Consider the following 23,686-nt stretch of genomic DNA (forward strand, 5'->3'; position numbering starts at 1 on the left):
GCATGCTCCGGGCCTGGCGCCTGCCAGATTCATTGAGCAGGTGCCGGGACCTAGGCTAGGAGCTGATGCTGCTAATCACCACAGTCACATGTTTGCCATGTTGCCCGAGCAGAAAGTATAAGTGATTGGCTTACAGGTTCGCCTTTCAGAAAGGTAAATTCATATTCAGGGATTGGGCCAGTGTTGCCACAGAAACTTGAAGAATAAATCTATCCAAAATGAAAAAGTTGTGTGGAGTAAATTAACATACGGTCATTTCATATACTTGTCTTTGGTGTGGTTCAACTGTCCAGTACATTAATTCTCTTTGATATTAAAGGAGCAATCCTATGTGAAAGTGAGGTGTGTTTTCATATATATAATATAAATCAGAGTACAAGATGAATCTTGCTTTTTACCTTAATTTGTTTCTTCAGACTGCTAATAATGATTGATCATTTTAAAGATTTTCTACTTTGTTCTGAAACTACCATGGTAACCACAGTTACATAGCACAAGATGTTCTGCGCAGATAGGATTCAGGCCCTGATTCAGAGCCGGACACTCTGACAGAGTGCTCGCTCTGAATCAGGGCCGGCCTTTTTTTTTTTTTAGAACGGCCTCCTGGCCGCTCGCATAGCTGTGGGTGTCCACCCACAGCTATAGCGAGCGGCCAGGAAGATGGTCACGATGCCCATCGCGCTTGCGACGAGACCCATGTGGTAGGGTCTCGTTGCCGCAAGCCCCAGAGAGATTTCGGCTCTAATAGAGCCGAAATCTCTCCCACTGACATCACTCGTGATATCAGTGGGACCGCCCCCAAACAGAGGCGCCTCCAGACAGAGGTGTCGTCTGGGCAGCCACTCCCCCGGCCCGCCCACCAAAGGGGGCATGCTGTCACTCAACATCGACAGCACTCCCCCTTTGGTACGTGACCCGGAGCGACGGATTGCCTGTCGCTATCCGGGTCTCGTGCATGCGCACATCGGAGCCGGCACCGTCGTGCGCATGCGCTCTGGGCCACCACGGACCCAGTTGCAAGAGCTCAGCGCTTGCGACCGGGTCTGAATCAGGCCCTTAGAACTACAGTACCATCTGAGCTCTGTTGTCACTGTGACACCCTCTCCATTCTTCTCCCCCTGGCCTATGCTATCATATGACATGCTGAGAGCAGTGATGCGTGGCATCCATACAGTGCTTGCTTTGGAGAGTTTTTGAAAAGGGGCTAATGATTTATAGGATAATAGCTAAGATGTATGATTAAAATGTACTTAATTTGCTAATTTTTTTTTAAAAAAACACACCTATGTGGGATTTCTGCTTTAAGAGAGTCAATTTCTTAAACTAACTGTGATATTCCTACTCATATGAATGAAAGTTATTGTTAAGCTTCTTGGTGGTTGCAGGTGAAAATTTAAAACTGCACCCGAAGTCAGTTTAAAGCACGCCGGGTTTACTCTGACTGTAGATGCCGTTTTAATTTTTCACCTACAACCCAGCGGGAAGCTGCAGCATACAAAAGCCGCTGCTTTGTAAATAAAGCCGTAAGAGTCGAAAGCCCTTCTACTTCACAGGAGGTTTCTGTCCTCTCTGATGTTGCCTTAAAAAAATTGAAATTACTGTACATTATTTTTCTCGGTGAGGAATTAAACTTTTCTTTTAAAAGAAATGCAGTGAAAAGTGAAATTATGAGTAACCTGAGTAACAATGAACACTGTTTATTTATCTTTACATTTCGTATATAAAAATATACATTTTAGCAGTCATTAAAAGCTAGTGATTGTATTTAAAGTAGGGCGCCTATCATTTTAACATGAAAAACTGGGACATCATTGTGAACTGTTTAAAAATAGGGACTGCTCTAAGAAAATCTGGACACCTAGGGACTCCAATTTAAGGTTACATTGAAGCATATTCTGAAAATGTTTTGTGGTCTTGGCATATACAGTAATAATTTGTATCAAATAGAAAAAAACCTGACAAATAACATATTTATAGTATGAGTATGTAGCTACAGCAGGGACTAGTGTAAACTGAATGCATTCAATAGATATATGACAAGTTCAGTGATTTAAAAAAAATATATATATACTGTGTATATATATATATATATATATATATATATGACATTTCTGTTACATAGTCATAATGTCCGTATCGTATGGTTGAAACAACTATTATGATTGATTGATTTAAAATTATTTAAAAGCTGTGAGAGACTTACTTTTGCTGTCATAAAAGTTAATCAAATAACATGCACAAACAGCGAGTTCATAAACCTTCTTTGCTTCCAAAAATAATATTTGTAGAAGAGTGATGATTTTTATTTAATACTATGAATATTTAAACAGGTGCTTACAAGACCTTCCTGGGATACAATAACACTGATTTCTGAAATAATATTATTATTGTTATTATTTGCAATGCATTTAGATATAAAGCTTTGAAAATATGTAGAATGAGACTTATACATATGTGTAATCATGTCTGTTTTTGGATTGGTCTTTTGCACCAGGAATACAGTATTACTGATGTAAGTTCACGCTGCTAAGGAAACCAATCATATAGATAGGGACAGTTTAGTTTCAGAGATGCACACAATTCACCATATGAGACAACATATACATTTTGTTCTGTGAACACAAAGCATGAGCTAACTTGAATTAAACCCTGCAAAAGTCCCCTGCTATATAGCATACCCAGCATGCAATTAGTTGACTTGACTTTAAAATACAGACTTCAGACTATGCTATGCTATGCACTATATAGGTCAGCTTCCTCCACACATCACAGATGCCCAGCCTTGTTACTGCTTGGTGCAGAATACTAAATATTATAAATAAGTAGATCCAATGCTGACCTTTCTTTTCCAATCCCCAAATACAGGTACATTTTTACAGTAAATATTATTTGTTGTATATGAATTATTTAATAGTTTTCCCAAATGCTTGCACAGCCCTCCAACTAAATTCCAGTACAGTTTACAGTCAATCTTCTATGTTCAATTTTTTTTTTTTATATATTCTTCTTTTCTATTCTATTATATGACAGGCATTGGGAGAGGAAATGACACCCATTAGCTTGAAAGTGAAGACAGTGAATGACGTGGCGAGTCAGCTCTCAGCTTTAGATATTCAGCCATCTGCTAAAACAGCACGCCAGTTAGATGACCTGAACATCAGATGGAAACACCTACAGGTATAACTGTCTTACCTTGTGATATTCGGGGAATGTGACATGCTTTATAGTTCCAACTCAGCATTTGTAATTCTATGTTGCTAAATCATTTTATTGTATTATAGTTTCCATCTAATGCGAATAAAGTTTTCACTCTTTTAAATTTCAAAACTGTTGGATAAATGTGCTTGGAAAGACTGCAGCAAACTTTATGGTATTCTTTTGTTCATCAAGTTCCAATTTATTCTCTGCTCTAATTAAAATTAATGGAAAATATGGCTAAAAAATAATTTAATAACAGACAGACATTAATACAATATATCTATTTGACCGGTCAAAATAAAACAAAAAAATATATATACATATACAATGGAATAGTTTAAAAATAAAAAATAAATGAAAATAAATCACAGATAATAGCTTTAGTATATCTAAAGGAGGTGAATCCTACAAAAGAACTGGTATATACCAGTAATCAAGAGTTTATAATCCGCACTTGCAGTATGACCAGAGTTTCATTCAAATAGTAGTGTACTTGATAGTATGTCTATATATGTCATACATAATAATTAGATGGATAGACTTCCAGACCAAATCACATGAAGTCATGCACTCAGGAGAAATAGAGAAGAAATAAATTGAACACTGTCACTTCTCCGGTGGGAGGTATCTGGCAACAATACTGGATGTTGCTAGTGGTAACCGCTCAAGCTGGACATAGGTACATGTGAGGGAGGAAATATCTCCAATGGGAGGATCAGGGGCCGCGACTACCTTGCATATATGAAGAGTCATGTAGATCACATCTGCATCCCCGCCTGCATAGCGCCGGAGGGGGGTTCATACATCTCATCGGTAGTGCTTCCTGCTTCGCCTCGGTAAAGAGGCGAAGCAGGAAGCATTATAGCGGCAGGTTATAGGAGCATAACCAATTAACTGCGGCACTAATTAACAGCTCAGACCTATTCAGATAGGTGCTGCATCCCCGCGTATAACACTGATTTTTCCTCGCAGCCTCAGGAGCTTCTAGAAAAAAAATCTGCATTAAAGGTAGCCTATGGGGTTTCACGTGCAGAGAAAGCAATAGGTTACACCATTTTAGATGGAATCTATAAGTTATAATACTGGGAAAATGCTGAATAATTGACTAGCCTCGGGCATGAAACCCAGAGTTTTTCCCCATGCAGTAAACCCCGCACCTAACTGAATATGCCCCATAGACTGAGAATTAGCTAATTGAGTAGTAATGTGAGGTTCTTAACAGGTGCATAAAAAATATGGTGTGAAATGCCCTCCTATTTGAAACAAAGTTTATTCTGTGATCAGCCCCTTTATCACTATAGCAGTGTATTATATGTGTAGGACATTTTTGGATGAAAGTAAAGCCTCCATGTGTTAATTGGCTATGAATACTAGAAGTCTCCTCACAATTTATAATAGCGCTTGGTTCTATGCTTTAGGTTGGGGAACCTTTTTTTTTGTCCGAGGGCCATTTTAATATATATAACATTATTTGCGGGCCCAATGCAGGCCACGCCCCCACCATGTGACGTCACACGGGGCGGGAACACAATCCCAGGTGATCATCAGCAATGCCCAGAGCATCGGGGAGCTGTAAGGGCAACGATGTGACCATCTGAAGCGTCCTAATGATGCTCCAGACGGCATATTCTGGCTGCAGGTTGCCAATCTAGGCACCCTGCTAGCCAGATAAGGCTAGCAGAAAAAAAGCTCAGAGGGCCACACCAAATGATATCGGGGGGAGGGGGGGGGCTTATACGGCCCCCGGGCCTGAGGTTCCCCATCCCTGCTTTATATGTTCAGATACCTCCTTGGTGATTTCTAATATCTCTATAATTTAAAGGATGAGATCATTATCCAATAGTTAACTGTGCAGTGCAATTTGCCATGTTCTGTGTGCTGTAGGCATTTCCCGTCATCCATCTAAATTAAGATTATAGCATGCAATAAAATGGTATTGAAAATAGTTCTAAGGATTGTAAAGTGTTATGCCTTGTATCCAGCTAATGTGTTCTGTATATAGGTGACCTATTCATCAGCAAAGAGTCCCTAGAAATACCGCATTTTGTAACAGATCACACTTCTAACAGAGCTTATGCAACCTCGCTTTGGGATGGTTAAAATTCCAACTGCTACCACAGCCCACATCTGGTTAAGCACCTCTTTTATGGCAGCCGAATTACTTCTTCAGTGTATATTTATCCAGTATCTGCCTTTTAATAAATCCTCTAATTTCCCCTGGATTTCAAGGCCACGTCCCGAGGCTCAGTTCTAACGGCGTTTCGTCAGAGACTTCGTCAGAGGGCTGGCCTCCGTGACGTGGTTAGTTTCTTTTACAGGCATGACTATCCAATCATTGTGCTTCAAACACACATGCCCTTTTCTTCATAGATTTCATAGTAGAAAGTCCCCATCATAAACTCAATATTTTCATTTTATCCTCTCATAACATTTTCAAAGCCAAATTAAAACTGACAGGTAGAGCAATTGTCTGTACTTTGGCACCAACATACTTATTTCAATAACCTTCTGCCTGGACATACAAGTAATCTATTTTCGCCTTGTTGGGGGATTTATACCATCACTTATATATTAATGTAATCAGCCCATTATTGTAAAATAGGGTGAAGTTGTAAAATGTATAACAACTCCTACTAACATTCAAACTTTATTGTTAATGTACACACTAACGAGTTATTATGCATGGCAGCTCCTATTAACATTGCATTCACCATAAAAATTGCTTTCACAATAATAATATAATTACAATAAAATGACATCACAATATACAGTTGTATCATTGCCTAGGCGTACATATCGTTTGTCATCACTTTACTAGGAAATTTTTACCATACATTACAAATTAATCTCTGTTACATATTATCTAATCAACTCCTTATAGTACATCTATACATTAACCACATAGGATAAAATTGTTCTAAATATGGAAATATTAACCCTTTGTTAGTGAAACACACATTAACAAAATAGGGTATTAAATATGAGAAGAACAGGGTGGGTACTAAATGCACCAAAAAGCCAATAGGGTGCAGCTGTATTCCCAAAGATGAAGGCCACAAGAACACCACAATAGTCTGAATACACAAATAAACGTTCAGAATAAGCGCTCCCCTTGTTAGAAGTCAAATTAGTGTCACGTTATGCAGAATCAGGTGCTTATTACCACAGTCTCAAATTCACAGATGTGGGATCTTCCTGGTCCTGATACTTGATATGAGGTATGGAACAAACACTATGGCTGCTTCTTGGGTAGGGCGAATACTTCAAAAAGATATTAAAAGCACCATATAGTGTAATACCATTTCAACATTTCTTAACAAAATTTTGTATTAAAAAGGAACATCAAACATACAAACAAGGGAATCCCCGGATGACCAGGGTTTCTGCGTACCGTATTGGGCCTTATGGAGCAAGGCACACTTTTAGGGTATATGAAGAGTAGATGGTATACCCGGGTTAACTCCTTCACTCCCCGTCAGTAGATGTTCCTAAAGGACCCAAACGGATTTCAATGATCATCTCCACCAACGCTTTTCGGCTTGTGGTAGTACCCTTTATCAAGGTGAGAGGTGAGGATCACTGGCTGGGCTTGATATAGGGTCTCATAATAGACCCACCTCTACATCAGTTAAGGGCGACATAACATGCGTTCCACTCGTGAAACGCTAAAAATGGCCAAAGAACAGGGAGGCCGTCTAGCCAGAAGTCGCGTCATTGCGACTTCCGATATCCTCGGCTGGAACATCCGTTGGTACACCCTTAGATGTCCTCCGCTTAGTTGCCCTGAGAGACAAGCCGCAGCCCGCACCTCGCAGCTCCGGTGACGTCACCAGCTTGCCTATGCTTAGTCTCCAAAGTCTGTCCACTTTGAATAGATTCCCTTCTCGGCTGCCTGCTCTCTGGTTGCCGACTCTTGCACTGCTGCGCCCCTCCTCCCATCCTGTGTGTGCTGAGCCACCGAGGGAGCACACACAGCCTCTCTCTTCATTAGGAGGCTCTTAGGGACAAATGCTGATCCTTGAGAACATTAGGAGGAGGTAAGCAAGCCTTGTGAATGTGTATATATATATATATATATATATATATATATATGAACAGTTCATCTCTGCACTCACATCCTCATCAAGTGAAAATAGTATATGGGGGGTGCTCCTCCTCATGTACTATCTGATGTGCTTAGTTAGTCTGTGACTTCAGTAGACCCAGGATGTATTGGTGATTTTTGGATTGCTGCACCTTGAGAATGGCCCTTGTCTGGACCGAAACGTCGGTATTTTGTAGCACCTATGAACTACTAATTTGATGCTCTGATTAAAAATAAGCTGATCTTCTATTTTTTGGTGAGTGCCCTCATTCCACGTTCTTTTTTGTGTCTGGTATTTGCATATATATATATATATATATATATATATATATATATATATATATATATACATTACCAGTCAGAAATTTGGACATACCTTCTCAGTCAATGGTTTTTGTTTATTTAAATTATTTTAAACATAGTAGAGTAATACTGAAGACATCAAAACTATGAAAGAACACATATGGAATTATGTTGTAAACATATAAGTGTTAAAAAAAATCTAAATATGTTTTATATTTTAGATTCCTCAAAGTAGACCCCTTTTGCTTAGATGACAGCTTTGCACACTCTTGGCATTCTCTCAATCAGCTTCATGAGGTAGTCTTCTGGAATGGTTTTCCAACAGACTTGAAAGAGTTTCCAGAGGTGCTGAGCACATGTTGGCTTCTTTTCCTTCACTCTGCGGTCCAACTCATCCCAAACCAGCTCAATTGGGTTTAGTTCGGGTGATTGTGGAGGCCAGGTCATCTGACGCAGCACTCCATCACTTTCCTTCTTGGTCAAGTAGCCCTTACATAGCCTGGTGGTGTGTTAGGGCCATTGTCTTGTTGAAAAACAAATGATGGTCCCAGTAAGCGCAAACCAGTGCGGAAGGCTGTGGTAGCCATGCTGGTTAAGTGTGCTTTGAATTTTGAATAAACCACAACAGTGTTACCAGCAAAGCACCCCCACACCATCACACCTCCTCCTCCATGCTTCACAGTGGGAACCACACATGCAGAAACCATCCGCTCACTTTCGCTGCGTCTCACAAAGACACGGCGGTTGGAACCAAAAATCTCAAATTTGGATTCATCAGACCAAAGTACAGATTTCCACTGGTCTATTCCATTCCTTGTGTTTCTTAGCCCAAACAATTCTCTTCTTCTTGTTGTACATCCTCAGTAGTGGCTTCTTTGCAGCAATACAACCATGCAGACCTGATTCATGCAGTCTCCTCTGAACAGTTGATGTTGAGATTTGTCTGCTACTTGAACTCTGTGAAGACCTTATGTGGTCTCTAATCTGAGGTGCTGTTAAGTAGCGGTTTCTGAGGCTGGTGACGCTAATGAACTTAACCTCTGCAGCAGTGGTAACTCTTGGTCTTCCTTTCCTGGGGCCGTCCTCATGAGAGTCAGTTTCATCATAGCGTTTGATGGTTTTGCACTTGAGGATACATTCAAAGTTCTTGAAATTTTCCGTATCGACTGACCTTCATGTCTTAAAGTAATGATGGACTGTTGTTTCTCTTTACTGAGTTGAGTGGTTGGTGCCATAATATGGATGACAACAGTAGTCAAATAGTGGTGTCCACTGTCTACTAACCCTACCTCTGCACAACACAACTGATGGTCTCAAACACATTAAGAAGGCAAGTAATTCCACAGATTGACTCTTTACAAGGTACACCTTTTAATTCAAAACCATTCCAGGAGACTACCTCATGAAGCTGGTTGAGAGAATGCCAAGAGTGTGCAAAGCTGTCATCCAAGCAAAAGCGGGCTACTTTGAGGAATCTAAAATATAAGACATTTTGATTTGTTTAACACTTTTTTGTTTACAACATAATTCCATATGTGTTCTTTCATAGTTTTGATGTCTTCAGAATTAATCTACTATGTTGAAAATAATTTAAATAAACAAAAATCATTGAATGAAAAGGTGTGTCCAAACTTTTGACTGGTATTGTATGTGTATATATATATATATATATATGTGTGTGTGTGCGTATATATATATATATATGTGTGTGTGTGCGTATATATATATATATATATGTGTGTGTGTGTGCGTATATATATATATATATATATAAATAATCACACCAATCTGCCCCGGCACTCCAATCACCTACCCACGTCATGAATGTACCTGGCTCCGGTGTCTGCGCCCCCCAACATAGTGTCCAAAAGCAATAGGCGGCACTCAGATACTGCAAAACAGTGAACCCGGTCTCGGGTGTTTTATTGCAAGATCACGCATTAAACATCTGAGACTGGATTCACTGTTTTGCAGTTCCTGAGTATATGTATATATATATATATATATATATATATATATATTGGACATTGGAGTGACCCTATGGTTGCTCCGAATGTCCGACTGTATATGGCCACCGGTGTCTTCCGATGCAGTCCCTGACACCAACACGCCTATCAGAGTTGCATGGATCGCCATGCAATTCTAATCTGTGTTCCCTGGTGGTAACCATTAGAACATATGCGCAGTGTTTTAAATGTGTCCACCTCTGAATCGGGCTCTATTTATCTATCTATCCTGCTTGTGTCCCCTGACTACACTAGAGACTGCCTGGGTATACCTGCAATGTTGCGCATTATGTTTTTTTTTTATTTTTTTTATTTTGGAGGGGGTGTTTCTCTATTTTACAGTGGCGGCTTTGGAACATTTAATACGCCACCTCTGCAACCTAGAGCACCCCTCATGAATTTATATTCCAGCCCAGAGCCCCTTTATGTCTTTTTTTTATGCCAGCCTAGAGCCCCACTCTTGGTACATACCTCACTGAAAACGTTCTTCTGTGAACAATCTCTGGATCCTGTCTCTGCCTGACTCTTATAGTACATCCGCCCCACAGCACTGCACAGACTCCAGTCCAGTGACTGTCATGTCCACTGATTCCGGTGGGGCTGGGCTGAGTAGAGGGGGAACATTACAAGAGGGCCATCCTGGCAGTGGTGTTGCTAGGCAGGGCCGGCTCTACCATTATGCAGCTCTAGGCAGCTGCCTAGGGTGCCAGGATCTGGGAGGATGCCACTGAGTCTACCCATCACACAATTAAGGATGTCTCTGAGAGAGACATCCTTGTTGTAGTCAATGCAGCTGGGGAACATATAAGAATCCACCTCCGCACTTTCACCTTAATGATTGGTAAGTGGGTATAAGTGATGGTGAGGGGCAGTAGGCTGAAGTTTTGCCTAGGGTGCCCAGAAACCGTGAACCAGCCCTGCTTACAACCTCCACAGTTATAGAAGTCTTTCAAATCTCAAAGGAAATTCTTTTTAATGTCTTCAGGAGGACATAGAGGGTCCAATCTGCTTTTAGATACATATGATTTAATATTTTTCGCCCTTTTAAAGACTACACTGGGATCTGTCAGAAGATGTTCCACCAGGATTGGATTTAGTTTTAATATATGCCACTTTTTTCTAAGCATACTTTGGATCACTTTCGCATCACTGTTGTAATTTGTTACAAAAGGACAATAAAAAACTTTCTCATCTTGTTCTTTCATAGTTTTATACTTGTAAACTAACAGATCCTCTCTAGTCTTCTCTCTAGCTTTTTCTCTTGACTGCTGAATCGTGTCCTCTGGATATCCCCATTCTAGGAACCTTTCTTTATAAAATAAACAATATTTTTATGAAGCTTGGGCATATGATAAAATGGGCATTTCATTCAGTAGATAATTAAGTTCCTGTGAGATACTTTTGTTCTCCAAACCCTCTTTTAATAATATCCTAAGTTTATCCGAGTATACTTTTGTTGGATCACCATTTAATTTTGTGTTTTACAAATATATTGCCAATACAAATATAGTTATAAAAAGTGCGGATAAAGGGGGAGGAGTAGCACTATTATATACTCCACCCATGTATTGCAGATAATTAATAATTTAGAGTGGAAACCTGAGTATAAATGGTGTATGGTCGATGTACAATCCCTGTACACTTCTGTTCCCCATGAGAAGGGGGTTAATAGTGTCAAGGATATACTTATGGCTGATCCAGAAATAAAAATGGAACTCACTGAATTTATATGTGATTGCCTTAACTTTGTCTTGAAGCATAATTATTTCACCTTTTCTGATGAATGGTTTCTACAAACGTACGGAACATCGATGGGCATGATTTGTGCGCCAAGTCTGGTGAACCGGTATATGGGTACATGGGAAAGGGTAACTCTTGAAAAAGATCTAATGAATCATGTGGTCTTATTTAAAAGATTTATAGACAATATTCTCATTGTGTGGAGTGGTGATCAAAATTAATTTGAGTAGTTTATGGAAAAGATTAGTATGAATTTTTTTCAATCTAAAATTCACTCATGTATATAATGAGAAAATAATAAAATTTTTAGATCTTGTAGACACCACCAATTTTGATCAAACTGAAAATGTTATGAGAGGATAAAATTTAAATTTTGAGCCTATGATGGAGGCTTTCTAATATGAAATCTATGAAGAAAAGGGCATGTGTGTTTGAAGCACAATGATTGGATAGTCATGCCTATAAAAGAAACTAACCACGTCATGGAGGCCAGCCCTCTGACGAAGTCTCTGACGAAACGCATTAAAGCAGAGCCTTGTGATGTGGCCTTGATGCACTCCTGGTTATCCTGACACTGCTCGTGTGACTGGCGTGGTCCAACCAGTGGCAACCTTTGAAAGTGGCTAGTGGCTGAGTGTGTGAGAACGGCAGGATCCCTGGACAGTGGTCAGTGTTTGCCTGGTGGAGTATTTTACAATATCATGTGGTAACCAGTCCACACTGTTATTTTAAAGGTACAAGCAGAACTAAAACATTGCGTTGTTACCTTTTCTAAATAAAAAAAGTAATTACACTATGGAGCGCCCCTTCTCTATTTTATTTAAATATATATATATATATATATTTACTGTATATATGTGTATATATATATATATGTATTAAAAGGATGGCACTCACCAGTAGATTGCAATTTTTAATGTTCAAGGAAGAGGGCTTACGTACAGGGCGCCGTTTCGGTCCAGCAAACGGACCTTTCTCAAGCAGTCAAGCCTCAAGTATAGCGATTACCAGGTACAGGTCCCCAACAATAAGATCGTGATCTTATTGTTGGGGACCTGTACCTGGTAATCGCTATACTTGAGGCTTGGCTGCTTGAGGAAGGTCCATTTACTGGACCGAAACGTCACCCTGTACGTAAGCCCTCTTCCTTGAACATTAAAAATTGCAATCTACTGGTGAATGCCATCCTTTTAATACATATTATTGCTGGTAAACCTGGGATATCAGTGATACAGCTGATGTGCACCCCCCTGATATGGATATGGACTTCGTCTGATGTGAGTGCTGAACCCTGGAGATATATATACATATATATATATATATATATATATTAGTTCCAATAATAAGGGGTGCACTTACCAGTCTTTGAATTGCAGTAAAAAAGGCTTTTATTCCATAGTATCAAAGCATAATAACACCGAAGTTTCTGTCCCTTCTGCACCTTTATAAAGGTCCAACAGGGACAGAAACTTTGGTGTTATTATGCTTTGATCATATGGAATAAAAGCCTTTTTTACACCAAAAATAAGACTGGTGAGTGCGCCCCTTATTATTGGAACTATGCACATTGGATGTGGACTCGTCTACACCATACTTTGGTAAGCACCCCGGCACATTGGTTGTATATAGTTGTGAATATATATATATATATGTGTATATAATATATATATATATATATATACACACACACACACACACAATCATCATATTTATATTTATTTATTCAAAGTAGCCAATACAAAATATTGTTGTACTATTTTTATGTTAATGTTAAAATTCAGTTATCACCTGCAACTTCACAGTGGGTATCTGAATGGTGGCGAAAGGGTTAAAAGGGGTCTTCAACTTTCACCTAAAAATTAAATGTACTATCTATACTAATCCAACAGATATTAAGTACATAGCTAAAGGTCACTTACACCTTTTCAGAAATGTTAATGTGTGACCCCTGTAATACTGTAGAACCTCTAAAATATCTGGTTAAGACGGGATTATATTGCTCTGTTTTATGGAGGTGATGTGTCACAGCCAGCTAGAAGATTTCAGCATGTTTGGCTGTAGTAGGCAAACTGGTTATACCTGATAAACATTATAGTGGGGGTTACAATTAGAGGAAATGTAAGATTAAAATTATGAGACATGTATTAAAATGTTTTAAAACGTTGTTAACCTTTAATGCTTTATTTTAGCTGGAGAGCCCCTTTTAATGATCCATTTTGCCTTATGTTGTTTTACTATGATATTGCAGCACATATTCAGTAATGCAGATCCTGACCCCGTGTGTGCTAAATTGTTTCTGTCAGCATTCTTCCATGGCAAGAAGCAAATGATTCTACCGGGACATGGTTTTATTTTCTTTTGATACCCTCCATTTGTAATTCTTATGTATTTATCTGTTGCTCCCTGGCACCTCTGTGATACATATATTGGATACAATTTGTAAGCAGCATTGTAACTCCATAAATCATGGTGCTGTTATTGAGAGCAGCAAAAGTTGGCAGAAGAAAAATCTGCTTTATTGCCACCCATGCAAAATGTTGATTAAAACAAATCCAGTTTTCACGGGATAGACAGTGTGTCCCCAAAGAGATGCTGACTGTGCACAGGACACAGATTTTAGCTTTAAAAGTACAGGCATTACAAAATAGAGGAATATATTGTAGGGACCAGCTAAGTCCACTCTGAATTCCACTGCAAAAAAAAAAGGACTGTAAAAGAATCCAACACAGTAACCCATTTTATTAACTTCTAAGCAGAGGTTTTGATATAACATCTACTGTATGAGCTTATTGCAGTAATATGTATTAAAGGACAAATAACAGGTGACTGCATACAGAGTGTAGAACAGAGTATGTATTTATAATGAGGCTCTAAGTTACCTGTTATTTGGGCCCAGTAGTAATAATAATATAAAAAAAAAAATCTTCTTACAAAAGCATAAATAAGTGTACATTTTTAGTAGATCTAATAATTGTGAATGTATCAGCATCAGTGGCTGCCAGTCCACAAGCCGTGAGTCAGCTCCAAGTTCAAATAGCACCTGCTGCCTTTTAGCCGCTAGTCCATGAGCTCCCTCCTTACCGCATCGTGCTGACCCTGTTTCTCATTGATATATATATATATAAAATAATGATTACAGTACATTAGCTGTATATGTTTCTTATGTAGCGTATATTAGTCCTATACAAATATTTGTTAGTTTGTACAAAGCGTAAGTGGGGCCATTTCCCTAGCAACACCAAGCAGCAGAAGGACTAGGCACAGCCCCGAGTACGCTAGTCTGGTACAGTACAGAAGTAAAGAGCTCCGGACAGTACTGTGTGTGTTTAACTACTCAGAGGTTTCATTCCTGAAACAAATTGCTTAGAATACACATATCTCAGTAGCAGAGGAATAGATAATAATTATACCAGTATTCAACATTGTTTAAAAAATGGCAGAAAATAAAATGGTGACATAATGTAGCGAACATCTGCATGGCATAAGTGTATGTTGAACCTTGTAATTTACTGTAGTAACAAATCTTAAGTGACATTGTATTATCCTACATGCTCTGGGCAAGGTGCTCGATACCTCAGGGGTCCAGCTTGTAATTCAATAAAGAAAAATGACATTACAGTTTAATTTAAATAAGTCTTTATTGTGTTGACTTTACTATCACAGAGACAATTCAGGCATCTCATAATTTCTATTCAGGCTAGTACTATATTTTGTATCGCTGTGAAGCTCCTTTCCTTTACCTGGATAAGTTGTAACATCATGTATAGATTTTTGTTTTATTTAGGTAACATAAATCTTATTATAGAACACTTGTCCAGCACAGCCATTAAAGAACTTTTCTGTTTTGTAGGCTGCAGTTGAAGAACGTCTCAAACAGCTTCAAGAGGCACATCAGGATTTTGGTCCTTCTTCCCAACACTTTCTGTCTAGTAAGTTTAAAATGTAAAACAGATAATCATAAAATAATATCTGGCCCCAAAGATTACTTATCTGAGGTCTGGGATTAATGCTATTAGGTAGGCTCCCAACTTCATGTATGCAGTCATCACTGCCCAGGTACCTCTCCCACACTAGCCCTGGCACTTTGTTGTTAGTAGGCAACAAATTGCCTGTCAGAAGAAGTACTACATAGCTGTACTCTAAGAACTGACTGGGCCAGCCATCTAGATCACTATGCAAACACGTGTAGTATACAGTACTTCCAGATCAAGCAGTGAATCCACACATACATAATGTTTTTCTATCATCTGATCATATCTAACCTGATAGTATAAGAATACTTTTTTTAGCTTACAAATTGAGCCACAACTTTCCATTATCTCCTCTGTGGTCCCAGTATTCTCTACATGCATTTGCAATATAGGAGATTTTTTTTTTTTAAGTAATTAGCACTACAAGCCTGTCTTTACATTATACTTAGCCCACCGTCCTTGTGCATGGAAAAGTTAGCATTACTGTTGATATTTGTTTGGACTGAGTTAAAACATATACCTTGTTATGACTGATTTAAATAAGAGTAAAGAATAAAATAGGTAACTTTTTCATTGTATATGATTTCAACTAAAATCTAGTACACCTTGTTTTTTTCCTTACACTCAGCTTCTGTACAGCTTCCATGGCAACGATCTGTTTCACTTAACAAAGTGCCCTACTACATAAAGTAAGTTTTGTTTTCTTTGTTATGCTTTGCTTTGTGTGTTTGTGTGTGTTGTTTAAATAAACAAACAGAATATATTTTTTCTTTTTAATTTTGTTACATTTACCGTCAAAAATGTGCAAAGTTTCTTATTTATTTATTTATTTATATTTTAATACAAGGGCTTAACATCCAATATGTTATTGTAGTTCACTCTGGACACCCCTTAATTTAGAAAGAGTTTCTAGATGCTGCCATGCTACTTTGATAGTCTGTCCAGGGCAGAGCCGTAACTAGACTTTTTGGTGCCCTGTGCCAGAGAGAACATTGGTGCCCACTCCGCCCCATTTTTAAATAGGGACATAAGACTCTGCACTTGAAAAAGGGCCATGGCTTCATGGGGAAGGCCAGGGAAGAGATAGGGGAGGCCAGGAGATGCTGGGGATAAAAGAAGAGGAATCTACAAGTGAGAATGATAATAAACAGGACAATTGACAGGCCCGAACAGCGCCCCCAGCCCTGCGGTTCCCTGTGCCATGGCACTGGTCGCACTACCCTAATTACGGCCCTGGTCCAGGGTCATTGATTTTGATCACTAAATAGTCATTATTTTCTCAGAATAGCTCCTAGTTTCATGGATGTTGAGAGTGACGGTAGATTTGTTTCTCAATTACTATGTTTATATATAGCTCTTAGTGCTATACATTTTCACTGTGCATAGAATTTCCTGTGCTCTCAGTACATAGCACAGTACTGCCTAGTATGAAAGAAATACCATTGCATGGACTAATTATCAAAAGCAGACGTGATATAAAATATCTATTTATCACTATCAAAGAGGAGTAAAATTGGTATAAAATAGACCACAAATCGGTGTGGCAGCAGAACAAGCTGTTTGCTAGATGTGTGTAGTTCAACCTTTGAGTTGCACTTATAAATAAACAGACAGCATGCCCCAATTCCCCCGTGTCCTGAACCATCCTCACTGGTATACTGCTTGGGCTTGATGCATGTATAACCGATATACCATCAGTGTGATAAAGCACTGATGCTCCTCCCAGCCAACTTGGATGTGGATGTTGGGTAATTAGATAGAGACCTGTGGAGTTACAACTTTACCACCTTAGCTGCCCGGTATAATTGCCAGGGATCCCTGAGGCCATATTGTTTTATTGCACTTCCACACCATCCACACAGGAACCAGCCTGGTTATTATATTTTAGCTTGAAGGCCCCATACTTGTTGGTCTTAATGATATATAGTGAAATCTAACCCGGACTTTCTAAACTTGAAATAGGTTAAAGATTTTGTGGGGGAGGGGGTGTTTGCCATTACTTAAAAATAATTTTATCCTTTTTATTCATTACAAAGTGCTTTGTTTATGGGAATGTATTTTTCCTGTTGGCACAAAACTAATAGGAGATTACAGGTAGATCACAAATTCTAGCAGGAATCCATATAGAACAGTAAAAGCCAAATTCTGCTGGTGAAATCTGCTAAAGTTTGCACCTAAATGTGTAGTTTGTTGAATATTGCACAGAACAATGTTTTACATGTACATACCTTATACAAAGAAAAACTGTTAGTGCTTTATTTTTAAGACTAGTTTTTCATATTGTATGTAAATAACTGCTACTAAGTTGCAATGTTCGCTTCTCCTATGATGTGAACTCTAGAATATCTGTGACAAAGCAATCATACAGTAGCATAGTTGTGTAAGTGTTATATTGTGTAGATAAGTAAGTGGTTTCTTTGAATCTGAAAGTTATTACAGTGAGGATTACAGTAAACCTTTGAGTCCAAAGTTGTGTTTTCGGAACAGGTAAGAGGAAAGTGTGAATGCATGTAAGCTACAAGCATGTGCCTTGTCTATGGTATATTTCAAAGCTTTTCAACATTTTGGCTTAAAGAATGCTAACAGGAAGCAATAAAGTGATATATTTATAAACTTGAAACTTTAAGTTATTGAACCAGATTTCAAGATTTGTCTGGGACAATATCGGGGACTAAGGGCAAAATTTACTATTGATGGGTTCTAAATAAACCCCGGTGGGTTTACGGCGGGTTCTAAATCCTGAGGGTTTGGCGGCGGTTTCTGACAACCCTGTTCTATTCTATTCTAAAATTTGATTTGACGGAGGTTTTGCACCAGTTTTGGCCTTAGTAAATCTGTGGACAGCAAAACCGCTGTCAAATCGCCGGAGTTTAATACCCGCTGCTTAGTAAATTTTGCCCTAAGTGCTCTCCACTGCTCAAACGCTTCTATTAAGATTGCAACTGATTGTGAGAATAATGCCATTTAACACAATCTTTTTGCCAAATAAGAGCAGCTCCATCATCAAATCTTTCTATAGTGGAATCCTGCGAATTGTCTGTGTAACACAAAACCTCTTATAATGCAAATACCAAATATCATGCAAGATGAATAGGACAAGTAGGGGTATGCCACGGCCTCGATCCACTGACTATTTAGGAGACTGAAAACAGAATAAATAAGAATGTCAGTTTCCAAAGTCGAATATCAAAGTCTAACTAATACATCCAAGGAGTCAATTCATCAACAACTGAAGATCCCAGTTCCTCTATAATGGGACACAATCCTTTGATCCAGTGTTTGGTGATGCAACACAGAAATGCTCGGTTAATAGAGAGATCAACTTGTAAGTAGTCTTTTAGATTCTGGGGGACATTTATCGAAGCTTGGAGAGAGATAAAGTACCAACCAATCTGCTCCTAACTGTCATTTTTCAAATACAGCCTGTAAAATGGCAGTCAGGAGCTTATTGGTTGGTATGCAATCTCTCCCACTTTATTTCTCTCGAAGGTTGGATACACCTTCCCTTTAAAAGTGTGAAAAGAGCAATCCAAGAGTCATGTGACAACTCAGTTGAGCTAGGGGGAAATCAAGCAGAAGACTACACTATTAGTGGTCAAGTCCACCACTTATGCATGACCCCACCAACTTCTGCATAAGCTAGCTAGCCTGGTTGGAAGAACTAAATGTGTGAGGCTATTCTTTGCCGCCAAATTTCAGTCTTGCAAGAATTGTTATTATCCTTTACAGTGATGGAGGATTTCATTGTATTGCAGAGGATGACTGCACATTCCTACCGTGATAGTTCTTTATCTTTTCTGGCTTCCAGTTTATGTATGTGCGGAGTTATGACACTTCGTTCATATGGTAAAGCATGTTTATAAATCAGTTATTTTTTTATTTTGTTTAGTGGAATTTTTCAAACCTTTGAAGGGCAGTGATGACAGAAAGCGAGAGTTGAGCATTCATAGCATTAATAGTCCAAAGCTAGTATGTCAAATCTGCACTGCAGAGTCTTAGCACTCATAAGTATATCTAAATGACACACATGTATAATCTGATCAGCCTTGGAGAAATTCACTATTAAAAAGTGACCTTTTACAGCCAAAAAGGAATTCCAGAGCATGAACCAATGACTTATAGCATGCAGACAGTATATTCAATGACTGATTAGCAGGAGTCCCACAATGTAGATCAGTGTAATGTGAGAGAAAGTCTATAAACTGAATTTGGCCTCATTATATCACCTAAATATCTTAGGCGTAACTGGAGTAATTACATCCAGTGTTCTAAAGATGTGTATTGGTACCAGCGCATCATTTTGACAAGTGAAGCCACTTGGGAGTAGCCCCAAAGAAGACCAAGGTCATCTGATGTAGGATTTATAATTCTGATATAGATGTGATTGGTATTCCAGGACCAAACAATATTTACTATATATTTGTGGAGGGTGTAAATGCAAAAGTAAGAGAGAGCATATAGGTAAAATATTATTTTGTAAAGCGTTACTATCCAGACCTCCAGCCCCTATAATTGCTTCTAGCGTGCAATATTAATCTGGATATGGAAAGGCTGGGGGACATGTTTTTTTGACAATTAAGTTAAAAAGGAATCTCTCAGGTTTGTGCCATAGAGAACAATGTATCACCAGCCAATACGGACATTTTATTGTCTGCATCATCTTTGGAAATAGTACCGTGAATATAAATAGTGTCCACACCCTAATTAAAATTGCAGTTTTTCTGTGATTTAGAATTGGAATAAGCATATTTGAACTAGTGCAAATCAAAAATATAATAATAAAAATATTTTAAAGAATTCTGATCATTCCAGCAGCTGATCAACCACTTACGCTAACCAAGAACAAATTTAGATATAATGATGATAGAGCTAATCTTAAATATTGTCTATGCAACTGATTTTATAAAATATAATATAGAGATATAACAAACACAATAATCTATAATATAAAACATATTATGGAGACATGCTGGATATTTGGAGTGCAAAATTATGTATATGATTGGCATCTATATAAATATTAATACAAAGCACAGCAAAAATAATTATGCTCAACACTTGTCGAAACAACTTTCCTAATTAGTACTGCTGATATATAATATAATCTATGTAATCCAGTGTAATGTCCAGACATAATGTGCTGCTACTAACAAGATAAATCATGACCATCGTTTGGATAAGCAGTCTGAAGTGGGAACTTGAGCCCCCAGTGATAAATTCAGACCTGCGGCATAGGCAAACGCAGGGGGGGTTTTCCATCTGCCTGGAAATCCCCCTCCCCAGCACATACCATGACCACAGTAGAAATATTAATATAATAGAATCTTACTAGTGCTGCATGTTCTTCTCAGTGTCACAAATTAAATAATTAGCACCACCTGTGGATATTTTAAAATGTATCAGCCAGTAATAAATAACCTGTGCACCAACTAGGAGATCTGGAAAACATGCACTGTTAGGGATGCACTGCTATAGAGCCCAATATGTACATATATGTCCAGGGAAGTGCTAGGTTCTTCTGCTGCTCCCCCAGGCTCCTGGACTTGCTCCAATGCTGTGGAATGGTGCCCACATCTAAAATAAAAACATTCAGCTCAGGCAGGATGGCTTACTGCCGCATCAAATGACTTACTGTGATCCTGTATATGCTGGAATTATGACACACAGTACACATTGTATGACGCATATTAAAGCTGGATAAGTACTAATTCTGCCCTCTTCATGGACTGGCCACACTCGCTCTAAAATCAAGCATTTGGAAAGCCCCCTCTAGAGATCCTGCGTTTGCCACTGTGCGGCACCCGATGCGAGATGTAAGCGGTGGTAAGATGCTGAGTCTTACTTATAGAAATATTGGTAAATAGTTACTCTCCAATATAGCTACTATACAGGTCGAGACGCCTATTGCAGATCGTGTAACTAATAATCATCATCTTAATGGTCAAATTGTGTGTACAGTACTTAGACAAACTGATGCATTTTGTCTCCAGTGTGAGACTTTATCCAAAATACAAAGCCTTAAATCAGACAGCGGACGGAATGTCGGACGTCGATATGCCGATGCCGGAATCCCGCCGCCCGGCAAAATGCCGTCGCCGTAACCCCCTTAGGGATCAGGATATCGGCGCAACCCCCTTAGGGATCAGGATACCGGCATCGGAATCCCGACAGGGATAGAATTTTTTCCCCCATCGGGATCCTGCCTGTTCAGGCTGCCACTGTCGGGATTTGAGCCGCCGGTATTCATACCCATCCTGTGACATGTATATTCTCTGTGTGCAGCTGAGTCTGTAAATTCATCGCAATGGAACGTGGCAAGGAAAAACAGCCGTTGACACTGTAATGTAGCATTTCGTACACAGCTGCAGTTGCACACAGAGTATACACTTGCCGCATATCATTTTAATCAGCAATGTCTGCTTGTTGGTCTTCTTTGCATCACATTGAGTAAGCAGGGACTAGGCGCGACTAAAAGGACTGTTTAACGTGACTGAAGCAGCAATGATGGAGAACACATCTGTAGTACTCTTTTAGCCTGTGACGCCTGCCAGTTCCTCTGGTGTGTCATTGACTCTCTGACTCCCAGCTGTCCATTTACTATATTGAATCTTTTGCAAGATACACTTTATAGTAAATGTATCTAGCATTTCTCTGTATTTAGAGACTGGCTCAAAGTGGACCAATTTAAAGAGTATCTACTAATTAATAAAATTAAGACAGGGGAATCGTTTTCTCCTAGCTAAACTAGCGGGTGCCTCAAAAAAAGACAATATTGTCACTGTGGATATCCCATGTCCCCCTTCTTTAACACTGGTGTTATCTAGATTCTCTTATCTGTTTATAATGGAATGGACCGGGTCATCGCTTAATACGGAACACCTGGTATGAAACATTTTTTGCTACATGGCTGCCTTATATACACTAACATCGGCCATGAAAGATTCTTTGAGGAACTATTTTCAAATTTCTTCCTGGTATAACTTATAAGTCCTTAGCAATAGGGTCCCGTTTTAGAATTATATATATATATACACACACACACACACACACAATACTGGGCAAAAGTTTTAGGCAGGCGTGGAAAAATATTTGCAAAGTAAGAATGCTTTCAAAAATAGAACTGTTTATAGTTTATATCAATTAACAAAATGCAAAGTGAATGAACAGAAGAGAAATCTAAATCAAATCAATATTGGTGTGAACACCTTCAAAAGAGCATTAATTCTTCTAGGTGCACTTGCACAAAGTCAGGGATTTTGTAGGATTATAGTCAGGTGTATGATTAAATCATACCAAACAGGTGATGATGATCATTTTTATATGTAGGTTGAAACACCGTCATTAATTGAAACAGAAACAGCTGTGTAGGAGGCTTAAACTGGTTGAGAAACAGACAAACTCTGCTACAAAGTTTAGGTTGTGGAAGACAGTTTCATGTCACAGGTCGTACACTATGGCAAAACTGAGCACAGCAACAAGACACAAGGTATTGCATCAGCAAGATCTCTCCCTTGCAAAGATTTCAAAACAGACAGGGGTTTCAAGATGTGCTGTTCAAGCTCTTTTGAAAAAGCACAAAGAAACAGGCAACGTTGAGGACCATAGGCGCAGTGGTCGGCAAAGGAAACTTAGTGCATCAGATGAAAGACACAACATGCTTACTTCCCTTCGAAATCAGAAGATGTCCAGCAGTGCTATCAGCTCAGAATTGGCAGAAACCAGTGGGACCCAGGTACACCCATCTACTGTTCGGAGAAGCCTGGCCAGAAGTGGCCTTCATGGAAGAAAAGTCATACCTTCAATGTGGAAACAAGGTAAAGCGACTCAACTGTGCATGAAAACATAGGAATGGATGCAGAAAAATGCAGCAGGTGCTCTGGACTGATGAGTCAAAATGTTAAATATTTTGCTGTAACAGAAGGCAGTTTGTTTGCCAAAGGGCTGGAGAGCAATACAATGATGAGTGTCTGCAGGTAACAGTGAAGCATGATGGAGGTTCCTTGCAAGTATGGGGCTGCATTTCAGCAAATGGAGTTGGGGATTTGGCCAGGATTATTGGTGTCATCAATGCTGACAAATACTGCAATACCATCAGGGAGGTGCAATACCATCAGGGAGGTGTCTGATTGGCTCCAAATGTATTCTGCAGAAGGACAATGACCCCAAACATACAGCCAATGTAGTTAAGAACAATCTTCAGCGTAAAGAAGACCAAAGAGCCCTGGAAGTGATGATATGGCCCCCACAGAGCCCTGATCTCAACATCATCGAGTCTGTCTGGGATTACATGAAGAGACAGGACAATTTCATCAAACCTACATCCACAGAAGATCTGTGATTAGTTCTCCAAGATGTTTGGAACAACCTCCCTGCCGAGTTCTTCA

General features: G+C 39.1%; 1 protein-coding gene across 4 annotated transcripts in view; it reads left to right on the top strand.

Annotated features, from left to right (window-relative positions):
* Positions 1-23,686, top strand: part of UTRN (utrophin) — a 764,396-nt gene that overhangs the window by 595,684 nt on the left and 145,026 nt on the right. For 2 of the 4 annotated variants that reach the window (XM_088474412.1, XM_088474409.1), the window contains 4 exons: positions 3,031-3,177; positions 15,182-15,260; positions 15,931-15,991; positions 17,733-17,789. In XM_088474412.1, the coding sequence (XP_088330538.1) occupies positions 3,031-3,177; positions 15,182-15,260; positions 15,931-15,991; positions 17,733-17,789 (344 nt within the window). The remainder of the gene's footprint in view (positions 1-3,030; positions 3,178-15,181; positions 15,261-15,930; positions 15,992-17,732; positions 17,790-23,686) is intronic. The other 2 variants (XM_088474411.1, XM_088474410.1) reach the window with 1 other exon arrangement.

The sequence above is a fragment of the Taudactylus pleione genome, unplaced genomic scaffold (assembly GCF_031769625.1).
Source record: "Taudactylus pleione unplaced genomic scaffold, aTauple2 ptg000154l, whole genome shotgun sequence".
Classification (NCBI taxonomy): Eukaryota; Metazoa; Chordata; class Amphibia; order Anura; family Myobatrachidae; genus Taudactylus; species Taudactylus pleione.